Source organism: Podarcis cretensis (assembly GCF_951804945.1).
Source record: "Podarcis cretensis genome assembly, chromosome: 10".
NCBI classification, from domain to species: Eukaryota; Metazoa; Chordata; class Lepidosauria; order Squamata; family Lacertidae; genus Podarcis; species Podarcis cretensis.
This window is the reverse complement of record NC_137179.1, coordinates 25,002,548-25,015,067: the sequence shown is the minus strand read 5'-3', so window position 1 is coordinate 25,015,067 and position 12,520 is coordinate 25,002,548. Positions and strand designations below refer to the sequence as shown.

General features: G+C 41.7%; 1 protein-coding gene across 1 annotated transcript in view; it reads right to left on the bottom strand.

Annotated features, from left to right (window-relative positions):
* The window catches only part of STAB2 (stabilin 2), an 84,167-nt gene that overhangs the window by 49,565 nt on the left and 22,082 nt on the right, over positions 1-12,520 (bottom strand). Inside the window, exons 18-27 of the mRNA XM_079992095.1 lie at positions 11,470-11,622; positions 11,045-11,107; positions 10,713-10,796; positions 9,448-9,534; positions 8,347-8,458; positions 7,133-7,313; positions 5,836-5,929; positions 5,301-5,459; positions 3,859-3,954; positions 641-736 (exon numbers count right to left, since the gene is read on the bottom strand). Of these exons, the coding sequence (XP_079848221.1) occupies positions 641-736; positions 3,859-3,954; positions 5,301-5,459; positions 5,836-5,929; positions 7,133-7,313; positions 8,347-8,458; positions 9,448-9,534; positions 10,713-10,796; positions 11,045-11,107; positions 11,470-11,622 (1,125 nt within the window). The remainder of the gene's footprint in view (positions 1-640; positions 737-3,858; positions 3,955-5,300; positions 5,460-5,835; positions 5,930-7,132; positions 7,314-8,346; positions 8,459-9,447; positions 9,535-10,712; positions 10,797-11,044; positions 11,108-11,469; positions 11,623-12,520) is intronic.

Sequence of the window (12,520 nt, the reverse complement as noted above, 5' to 3'; positions counted from 1 at the left end):
CAGAGAGAGAAAGAAAGATAAATGACATATACAGATGGCCCACAGTTTAGTGGATGAGCCCATGCTTTCCAAGCACATGGTCTCAGTTTGAAGTCCCTGGCATCTCCTGTTTTGCAACAATGGAATATTTTGCATCTCATTTGCATGAAGATGTAAGATGACAGCTGGTATATTGACAATGCTTCATCTGCAATATGCTTTTCTATAAGTTAATAGTTGCTGTGAATTAACCTGAGCCATACCCTCGTTTCATGTATACAAACATATTGTGATGGTAGTTGGAACCCTATTGGTACTGTAAATTTGCTTTTGCAGTTCTTCCCCCAGATTTTATGTATGTGTGAGTTAACATGGTAGTTATTGAAAATAGCTATACCTATTGTGGTGCTGGTTGTATTCATTTTTAGGATGTATTGCATGTACTTTAGGTATGATAAAGGCAATTTTATTTAATATTATCACCTTGCTCTTAATTGACATAATACTGTTTCCTGGCAAATAAAGCATCAAAACAGTGAGTATAAACTTCCTCTAAGAAGGGGTATTTTTGCCAGGTGCCTCTGTTACATGGTGGCATTTGCAATGTAGAAGCTGAGATATTGGTCATAATCATTTAGGCAAGTTTTAGATTCCTACGCACCTCCGCTGCATTTCCATAGCATATGCTGCCGTCTCCCTCATAGCCCTTCGAACACACACATTCCCAGACTCCAGAAGATGTGAACTGACAAACAGCCTGTTAGAACAGGGAAAAAATAATCAAACACCAAGCCACCTGTGTATTCTTCCCAATGCAATATGGTTTTGCAGCATAAAAGGCTTGTGCGCTTACATACCATATTTTTCGCTCCATAGGACGCATCTAGTTTTTTTTTTGGGGGGGGGGAATAAAGAAACAAAATTATTCCCCCCCCCAGGCACAGGGCTAGCGCGGGGGAAGCCCGAGCTTCCCCCGACCCCAGCCCCCAGAACAGCCTGCTATCCGCAAGCCTAGGGAGCCGCGCCAGTCTCCCCAGGCTTGCGGAGAGCTCTTCAGCACGCCCCAGGCTTCGGAATGTAGGCAGCTCTGCGCAACCTTTGGGAGCCCAGCGCGACTTCACGCCGGGCTCCCTAGGGTTGCGCGGAGCTGCGCCAAGCCCGGGAGTGTAGGCAGCTCTGCGCAACCCTCGGGAGCCCGGCACAGCTTCACGCCAGGCTCCCTAGGGTTGCACAGAGCTTCCTGAAGCCTGGAGAGCGAGAGGGGTCGGTGCGCACCAACCCCTCTCGCTCTCCAGGCTTCAGCGAAAGCCTGTATTCGCCCCATAGGACGCACACACATTTCCCCTTCATTTTTGGAGGTGAAAAAGTGCGTCCTATAGGGCGAAAAATACGGTAACTGGTGGGGCCCTAATTCCTGAACACATTTCTTTTGAACAAATACTTCAAAGTACACTTTTGGGTGCTTCTAGACTGTTTTGCAGGAAGGATTCAAGTGCATACTGGAACTTTAGTTTTGCATTGTTACAGTGGGCTAAACAATTCTGTCACCCTAGTGCAACAGATTCACTTTAAAGAAGAACCTGGCATTTTGCAGTTTGGAAGGTGATGAGGAAATGCATTGAAAAGTGTGTGACAAACAAATTAATACCAGGAAGACCAACACCCAACAAACAAATCAGAATAAATGCAAACTAATTTTCATTGTTGTGTAACTGGCCACAAACAAGTTGGAACAAATGTTCAGTAAACATTATAATCTCTGCATAAGCTTTGTGCAAGAAAATCAAGATCAATACTTAAAAAAAAAGATATTTAGAGGTGACCTTTGCTTAAGTGCCAGTGAAATCAACTAATTAACATCTAGTGTACAGTTATCTACATGGGAAGCAAAGCCACTGTAAAGTAAAAGCAATGGTTCCAAACTACAAGAAAGAAGATTCCACCTAAACATTAGGAAGAACTTCCTGACAGTAAGAGCTGTTCGACAGTGGAATTTGCTGCCAAGGAGTGTGGTGGAGTCTCCTTCTTTGGAGGTCTTTAAGCAGAGGCTTGACAACCATATGCCAGGAGTGCTCTGATGGTGTTTCCTGCTTGGCAGGGGGTTGGACTCGATGGCCCTTGTGGTCTCTTCCAACTCTATGATTCTATGATTCTATGAAATCCTTTAAATTCAAATACACTAATTAAGGTGTTAGTTGCAAGAATTATTCAGCTAATGCTTAGAACTCTATTATAAGATTGGGAGGGGAGGAATAATCAGCCTCTGTTGTGAAAGCCACTGTTCTGTTTTGTCTCAACAGAGTCTGCACAGAAGTACTCAGTGAATTATTATTTGTTTGCACTGCGCTTTGGATAACAGTTGTTAATTTAGGGCTACTGCAAATGTGGCATTCATCTTATATTGGTAATACCTCCGTACAAAGTGCCAGAGAGGGAGGTGACCTGTCAAATAAATTTTAAGTGAGACTTTTCTATTGCTACTTGATAAATAAGAAGGGGAGGTGGTGAGGCAGAGTTCAAGGACTTGTGTGGTTTGCAGAGTTGGCAGGAGGCATCTAGACCGCATCATGCTCCTGAATGTTTTTGTTTAGAATGTAGCTTGCTTTGACCAAACTCAATCTGATATAAAACCATGGAGAATTTGTTAGTCCTAAATTGATCCCAAGTCTCTCCAGTGCAAGTTCAGCATTAAAGATGGAAAGATCTGTCAGCTTCTGTTCTCTCCGTTGCTTATTTTTCCAGTCTTAAATTCAGTTCTCCACATTTTTGAAGCAATTTGAAATTGAGTTTTCTTTAAATTCTCATCCTTCAGCATTTTAATGCAAAATTCTCCTAATAAACATATGTTTGTATGTATTTTTGACTAATGTTCCATTTTTGTAAGCATTTTCCCTAATTCAATGCATTCTTGTATGATATTTTCATTAATATGCACATTTTTATTCCCATTTAATGCACATTTTACCCCATATATGTGTGTGCACTTTTGTAAACATAGCCATTGTAAAATTATCTGAATTTTGTAAATGTTGAAGGGTTCCTTGTTTCAGTTCTACGGAACATGCAAATGTGATAGGTTTGACTTTAAATGCAAACTGACTTGAATTTCTTCCCTTTCCCTGTTCAGCACCATTGTATCACATGAGGCTTATTCTCAAGCAGCAGCTGAACAGGCTGTTTGTCAGTCATGTAAGAAGCAGGCACACTGAGATATGAATCTACCATGTTAAATGGCAGGTGTAGAATGACTACCTGTTTGCTTGAAAAAGTATGCCTCTCTAAAAAGAATAAGGAGCAATGAGGCCTTCAACAGAGTGCATTGTTGGTTGTGAATTTTTTACTCTAAACCAGTGGTGGGGAATCTGTGGCCCTACCTAAGTTGCTGGACTACAACTCCCATCATCCCTGGCTGGTAACCACACTGACTGTGCTGCTGGAAACTGGAGTCCAACAACATCAGAAGGCATACAGGGTCCCCATTCTGGCTGTAAACAATCTCCCAGAATCACAAACATGCATAATTTCAATTAAGGTGTAAAATTTACTAATATAAGTTCTCCAGGGGTAAAGTGACAGCCACTGGCAGCCTCATTACTGTTATCCCACAGTACACAGTAAGTGTGTTCTTGAGGATACAGCACCATATTACTAATTGGCTGGAGCTGAGAGTGAATTGTTTGGCAATAATTAGCACCCCAAAATCTACTATACTGATGCTAAAACAGAAAATTTAATTAAGTTGTAAGAACTAGAGAGCCTCAAAGTTAGACCCATTGAGAGTAAAATGTTAATGAAAAATAATATAATGCTTATTTTAGTATATCATTATTATAAAAACCTTTGCAGAGCTTGGAATATTTTGTAAAGTGAATTACTCACCAGTGGATGGCACTTTCCATTTTGTTCTGAACAAGAGTTTATCAGTTCACATTCATATCCATTTCCTCGAAATCCCTCCTTACATTCACAATCATTCTGTATTGTAGGGGGAATATGAAATAAAATTATTCACTTGAACTGTTCACTCCTATGCAACCTCTGTCAATAAAAGTTTAAAATGAAGCCATGCTAGGCTCCTTTGGGTGGAAGGATGGGATATAAATTTAATAAATAACCTAACCTAACATAAAGTGCAATAGTGCCTGTTCAATAGATGATGCTTGGAGTCAACTCTGGGCATCATCTTTAAAATCCTAGACAGTTTAGAACCAGGGTACCTAAACAACCACCACATCCCCCATGAACCTTCTGTGCACTCAGGCAATCAGGGCAGCTCCTTGTCTCTGTTTGGCCACTGTCAGATGCCAGGTTGGTGGGTATGTGAGAATCAGGGCATAGTAACTCACCAATTCTGGAATATCCTTCCCTAAGAGATCCACCCGGTCCCATTTCAAATTATTTATTGTCAATGAATCTATGGGCTTGGTTGATTTCTGGATTGTGTGTTTAAAAAACACTTGATGGTTTAAGATTGCTTTTAACAACCTAACAAATCTGATGTCAAAGACAGGCTCAATAAACAATTTGACAACAGGAAGCTTGGGGAATCAGAATGAAGAATAATAGCCATGAATCTCGGCTGCAGAACGTTTTGGAAGCTGAATGCTGAAAACCCAGAAGTGTCTCTGTTTTCGAACATGCCTCAGAAGTCAAACGGCTTCTGAGGCGTGTTTCTCAATTTTCCCCATCGAACTTGCTGGCAGCCCTTTGATCCTTGGTTTTTGAATGTTTCGGAAGTCAAACGGACTTCCAGAATGGATTACGTTTGAAAACCGAGATTCCACTGTAATAAAAATATCAGGGCCAACCCAGCCATTAGGCAGGGTGAGGCCTCTGCCTTAGGTAGCAGAAGCGCTTGAGGCAGCACCCTGCGGGTGCCCCACCTGCCCCACCACTTCCTCTAGTGCTGGAGAAGTGGCACCAACATTGGCCCCGATCTGGGGCGAGATCTGTGCAAGATCTCCCTCCAAATTGGTGCAATCTTGTCTGAAACTGGTGCCAATAGCGTCACTGCTTCTCCATCAGCACCAGATGCAGCAGGGGGCATGGTGGCAGCAGCAGAGTGAGTAGCGGAGGCAGTGGTGGTGACAGCAGTGGCAGGGTGGCATTGAATATATGCGCTAATGAACGAGCTACTAACTGCATGTCAATTGGACTGCATTATTACCGCAAAACTCAAGATAGTTTATTAGCTATTGAGTTTATTAGCTAATAGTTTATTAACTATTGAGCTCATTGGCTGCCGTTGCTGTTGCTACCACATAAAGAAAGATTACAGAAGATTCACACAGTGCAGAAGTTAAGAGGCAGTTTTAACTCACCTGACCAGGACCTATATATAGGCAAGTAGCATTACTATGACACCCTCCAAAATTTGGCAACAGGCAGTTGTTGATTTCTGAACAGTCTTTGCCATTTCCTGTCCATCCTGGCTGGCACACACACTCATGGGTCCCAGGGCCAGTCTTAACACATTCTGCCTGCAGGTATATGGAAAGGACATACCAGAGTTACAGCCTGTGCATTGTAATGTGGGAAGGACAGAGTTCAGGGGAAGATTCTGCATGTTTATTTTAGTGATATAGACCAATGTGGACAGGTGAATATTTCACCCACGATTTCTGTGGCCTAAATCTAATTATTTCCGTAGTGATAAATGCAAAGACTTCATCAACATTTCACTTACGATTTAGCACAATTATTTTTAGAACATAATATGAAACCTGTTTGGTCAATGGACCAACTGGGTAGCATTTTAACTGGGAAAGATACTTACTTATGAGAGGTGTTCTTAATTTGGATAATTAAACTCAGAATTTAAATATGTTAAGATATGCAAAGGAATTTTGTACTTACATTAGCATTGCAGCTGTGTGGAATTAAATTAGCACAAGGATCTACTTCGCTGCAAATTATTCCATCTCCTTCGTATCCCGGCTTACAAATGCAGCTAAAATTTGCATCAAAGCATGTGAAATTAATAGTCATGACAGTTCTAAAACGGAGCCAAAATTATGTTTTTATCACAACAGGCAGCAGATCTTTCCTAACCCTAGAAACACTGGAAGCTGCCTTTTATCGAGTCAGAGCAGTGGTCCATCTAGCTCAGTATTGCCTACACTGACAGACAGTGGCTCTCTAATAATAATAATAATAATAATAATAATAATAATAATAATAATAATAAATTTATACCCTGTCCATCTGGCTGGGTTTCCCCAGCCACTTTGGCCAGCTCCCAACAGAATATTAAAAACATGATAAAACATCAAACATTAAAAACTTCCCTAAACAAGGCTGACTTCAGATGTCTTCTAAAAGTCAGATACAGTTGTACCTCGGGTTAAGTACCTAATTCATTCTGGAGGTCCGTTCTTAACCCGAAAGTGTTCTTAATCTGAAGGACCACTTTAGCTAATGGGGCCTCTTGCTGCTGCCGGGCCGCCGGAGAACGGTTTCTGTTCTTATCCTGAAGCAAAGTTCTTAACCCGAGGTACTATTTCTGGGTTAGCGGAGTCTGTAACCTAAAGCGTATGTAACCTGAAGCGTATGTAACCCGAGGTACCACTGTAGTTGTTTATTTCCTTGACATCTGATGGAAGGGCGTTCCACAAGGAGGGTGCCACTACTGAGAAGGCCCTCTGCCTGGCTCCTTGTAACCTCACTTCTTGCAGTGAGGGAACTGCCAGAAGGCCCTTGGAGCTGGACCTCAGTGTCCGGGCTAAACGGTGGGAGTTGAGACGCTTCTTCAGGTATCTCTAAAGTTGCAGACTGGATATGCCAGGGATTGAACCTGATACTTTCTACATGCAAGGCAAATGGTTTGCCACTGCTGCCGAAGATTCTTTAACTGCAGGTTCCAGTTGAATCCTGACCTGTCTGTATGTGTGAAGCACATGCTCTGCCACCAACAATGGCACAGTTAAAAATCTTAAGTAGCACAACTGGGAAGGGGCAGGTGGTATTCAAATTTGTTTTACTCAGAGCATTTATAAAAATGAATTGGCAAACCAATTAGGACAGCTGAGGTCAGGAAGATGCAGAATACACCACATTCACTCACATAGAGGATGACAGGTGGGGAGACATGTGCCGACACATACTCCTTATAGTTCCCCAAGTGGTATAAAAATGATCAGTATAATGGGCCTACCTCATAGCACCATTGGTAAACTGGCAATCAGCATGTGCGTGGCAGAACTGAAGAAAAGTCCCGCATGGAAACACCTGTGTGTCACATAATTTCCCAGCATATCCACTTTTGCATGAACCAGCAAGGCAGATTCCATCACTGTCTATTTGGTTGTCACACTTACCATAAACACACATACATTCTGTGGAAGGATGGGGGAAATAAATGTCAATGAGAGGAATATATATATATATATAGAGAGAGAGAGAGAGAGAGAGAGAGAGAGAGAGAGATCAGGCCCATTTAAAAAAGGTAATATATGTGTTGTTGTTGCAAATAAAATCTCAGCTGGTCTTTCATTTTCCCATTTTTCTTTTTTTTAGCAATAAACAATGAAATACAAATTAGAAGAGACTGTTAGAATGTTCTAATTGTCACAAACCCAGATGCCAGGAGTGAACAGGACACCAAGCCAGAGGCTACTGTGTTATCAGTTAAGAAGCTGGACTGGGTACCTGGACCTGGCTCTGACGCTGGTGATCATGGGCAGTGATGGAGCAAAAATTAGACTGTTAACAGTTAAAGGTGAATCTACAAATCCACACTTTCTAAAACCACATGCAAACTGAAACTCAGGTGCCCTTCAAAATTCACACTTCTTTGAATTTTGTGGTGCAGTTTTTCAGCCAAGTAGTGTGTACAAAAATGCACATACTAAAGCGTGCATGAAACTCATATATTAATGAAGATAACAGGCAAAAAAGGAATTATATTAAGGAAAATTGGTTTGCAAAAATGTGTACATTAGGCAAAATTGCATACAAAAAATTGTTTAACAACAGAAAATGACACTAAAATGCTGATGAATTGTCATGAGAATTTTTTTTTTTTTTTTTTTTTGGACAACTGAATCTAAGATTGGAAAAATGAGAACCTGAGAGAAATGAAAATGACAGATCCATTCATCCCTATCTGTGAACTAGAGGCTGGCAGGCCAGAGCCCACTGAACAAGATCCCACAGAACCAGGCCCATAGAAACTGAGCCAGGCCCCTCACTGATGCTTTTCCCTGGGCACAAAGAACTAAGGACCACCCAGTTCAGCTGCACAGGGAGCACATCAGGCAGGAGTTTATGGAACTCAGAAGTGCTCGTCTTCAGGTCAAAGGCTTTCTTTGCCATGAAATTTGACTAAGGCTTAAAATACCCAGGGAAGAGAGAAACCGCGGTGCTTACTTTTGTCACAGTGTGGTCCATATTTGTTTGGGTTTGAACAGAACTGGCAATGTGATCCTTCAAATTTCCTGTCACAAACACAAGTCCCATTCCCTTTCATGCCATCCATACACTGCAAAGTGGAACAAACATATTTGAAATTATACATTGAAATTCACATGTAAATGTATCAGAATGGTATTTCTGTTGGGAAAATGTGTCTTACACCTTCCTACAAGATGCCAGTTCCCTCTGTCATTTCCAGAGCCACTTTAAACACCCAGATGGAGTCCAAAGAGAAAAGTAATATTTACTGATTAAAACTAAACAAAACAGTGTATCATCTGAGAAGAAAGGAACAGAGATGCTTTGTATTTCTCAGTTCATGCCTTACACATAGCAGGGAGACAGTCAACCAAACATACAGAGGAGAAACTCTCACAGGATTACATAGCCAATCAGAATACTTGCAACCTCAGCAAACATCATGCCATTCTTCCTGGTTGGTAAGCAACACCTCTACCCATCTCCCACTTGGTTTTTTACTATACCACTAACAGAATTATCGCTTAATTTACAAACTGAATGTTCCCTGCTGTTTTACTTTCAACGGCTCTGACTATTTGTTAGTAAGAAGCAGACAGATGGGGTCTGACTAAGGGCAGACTGAGGTTGGGGGGGCAGTGCCCCATTAGCCCTCACTGTGTGATCCAACCCTTCACCCCATTAACCTGAGGTTTAAAAGCTAGACATTTTGAACAGTGGTCCAGGGTCCACAACATAGCCTATTCTATGAAGCTAAGAATGTGAGCTTATTTACGGTCCTCAGCTTGTGATACATGAAGTGATATAAATTTACTTTGGTGCAAGATGCAGATTGTGAAGCATCTCTACTATGAATTCAGTTTTCCTTTGGGTGTTCAAGGAGGTGTGGGCATTTTTTCATGCAACACCTCATGCCCAACAGGAAAACTGACCCTGTCATGAATCAAGCAGGTATGCTGAAAAACGCCAAAGTCAACTGACATCTCAACAAAAGCAAACTGTTTCATATGCCTATTTTATAGACTTCAACAAAGAAAATGGAGACCGGTTGACACTGAAAATATTTGTTTCTTTTACCTGTCCATTTCCTGAGCAGGGATTGGAAAAGCCACCAGGGCACTGATTGCAATCTGGGCCAAAGAATCCTTTGCAACACTTTGGCTCCTGCAAAATAAGCAAACATTTCCTCATGACCAAAGAAAAAAGAGCAGCACGCAAATTTGTTAAGAGCAGGCCCATGCAGATTGGGGGTGGTGTGAGCTGGGTACACTTGCCCCAGGCATTAGAGGGCTAAGCCAGCCGGGGGCCACCACCAGAGACCTGCCAGATTCACACTGTCATGCCAAGAATGCTCCGTGCAGTGGCGTAGCGTGGGGGGTGCAGGGGGGGCCGGCTGCACCGGGTGCAACATCTGGGGGTTAGGGTTAGGGATAGGGCTAGGGGGCGCAAATCCAGGGTTAGGGGGCGCAAATTACTCGCCTTGCCCCAGGTGCTGACAACCCACGCTACGCCACTGGCTCCGTGTCTCCCAGCCACCCTGGGCTCCAGGCAAGCTTTGAACAGGCCTGGGCATTCATTAAGAGTACAAGAAGGTTGTAGCATTGTTTGTAATATCTGCTATACCTTTCTTGTGCTGTATTAGCTTTCTCTTGCTGTTGCCTACTGCATAGGAACACAGCCAGCTGCTGTGTCAGGCCAATGGTCCATCAACCTCAGCCCACACTGACTGGCAGCAGCTCTCCAAGGTTTAAGACATCTGAAGGCAGCCCTCTTTAGGGAAGCTTTCAATGTTTGATGCATTACGGTATTTTAATATTTTGTCGGAAGCCGCCCAGAGTGGCTGGGGAAGTATAAATGGGCAGGGTATAAATAAATTATTATTATTATTATTATTATTATTATTATTATTATTATTATTATTATTGGACAGCCCTAGCTGGAACTGTTGGGGATTGAACCTGGGACATTCTGCATGCAAGCCAGATGCCCTACAACTGAGATACAGTCTTTGCTATGGTCCTCGCTAATGCTTTTTGCTACTGCTCTTGGGTCTCTTTAATGGCTCCATAATGGCTCCTGGATCCGTGCTGCTGTTGTGATCACTAGACGCATTTGTGAAAATAGATACCGTATATACTCAGAATGTTTTTGTATGCATGATGTCTGGGGGTTTTTATGTGCTTTATTACCTAAGTCTTCAAGAAGTGAATACCCCAAAAAACGAAGATGTTCTATGAGTTGTGGCAAAAGTTGTACCACTGTTGTACGGTAGTAAGTAGTTGCTGGTGCTATCAGCAGTTTTATAGGAAGCTAACAACAGAAATGTCATTTGCATCTCTCACCGTTTTTGTTACATTGCAGTATTTAGCACACCCATATCTGAGAAAGGTCTGTTCATGGTAAATGCATCGATTCCTTGTGAAAGCCTAGAGTATTAAAAAAAAATCCACACATTAAAACAAACCACCCATAACCAACACTGTGCTCTATGGAAAGCAAACAATGATGTTAATTTTGCTGGAGAGCAGATTGCATTCATAATATGCTGCTTGTTTTTATTCTTTTTATAATAACACAAATGCTGTTAATACATCTTACCGAAATGCATGTAGAAGGAAATCTTTTGTCGTTTATAAATTTATTTGGTGATTGGACAGATAATAAGTTTACTTACAACAGGTCTTGAATTTTCTGGACAACTATTCCTGTGTAGTGCTGGGCATTTTCCACAGGTGCCCTGAAACAAACGGAACAATTATAGTTTATGAAGGTACAGTTTTGCCTCACAAAGCAGAATTACCGGTAGGTTTTTATGTGAGTTCCAATGATCACAAAGGGCTCCTGTGTTTGAAGAACGGAATATGTAGGCCAATTAGCTCCCTCTGTTGGGCTGGCATGGACTGGGAATTAGGTGCGAAGGAACTCTATACATCAGGGGTAGTGACCTCCATATATTGCTGGACTACAACTCCCATCATCCCTCTCCATTGGCTATGCAGGCTACGGCTGATGGGAGATGGAGTGCAACATCTGTTGACTAGCTCTGCTAGAGCAGTTATTGGATACTGCTTTTTACTGTTTTGTTATGAAGAGCCTTACCATCTTAATTTCAATTCTCTCTTCATCACATCTGTGTGGCAGAATTGGGATTATGGAAGGTGGTATAAGAACGCCAGAAAATGTGTAAATTCGGCCATTTTTTGCAGCAATGTCTGCTTCTTCTATAGGTTCGCCATTTACCAGGATTTGTCCCTGCATAAATAAGAGTTATTTATTTTGAAATTAGATGCCAGTACTTCAAAATGTTTTCATTGTATTATTTGACAATATCATGCATCCTTGCTTCTGTACTTGTTTGCATTCTTCATAATTAGGACCTCTTACAGCTGTTGTTGTTTTAATCCAACTAAACAGTTTCTTGGTATTTCAAAGCAGTTACATGAATAAGTGGAATAAAAAGAAGGCTTAATTTGCAAATCTGTGTGAAGGTTTAATCTGAGCCAGGACTCTGCAGTGCTCCAGTCCAGAACCTTTTTTTTTTGTGTGTGTGTGGGAATTTATCTCCCATACCAAGTATTATCAATAACACATTTTTGCCTATATTTTTTCATATATATTTAATTATCCTTGCAGTATGTCTAGAGAGAGTATGCTTCTGATGAGCGTTTCATGTGCAGACAAAGTGAGTTTCCTTAGTCAAAGCCACACCAAAGAACAATGTATCTATGGCCAAGGACACAACTTCATGTTCAGCTAATGAGTGGCCAAGTAGACTCCTCCTCTGGTTTAATGGTATTGCAAGGTCAAAAAAAAAAGGCCCTATCACCTATACTGGAGCAATATTCTTACACTCCACTCACAGTCTTTCATAAATCCTTATACAGTGGTACCTCTGGTTAAGAACTTAATTCGTTCTGGAGGTCCATTCTTAACCTGAAACTGTTCTTAACCTGAGGTACCACTTTAGCTAATGGGGCCTCCTGCTGCCGTTGCACCGCTGCCGCGCAATTTCTGTTCTCATCCTGAGGTAAAGTTCTTAACCCGAGGTACTATTTCTGGGTTAGTAGAGTCTGTAACCTGAAGCATTTGTAACCTGAGGCGTTTGTAACCCGAAGTACCTCTGTATCTCTCACAAATCTTCAAAGAATCT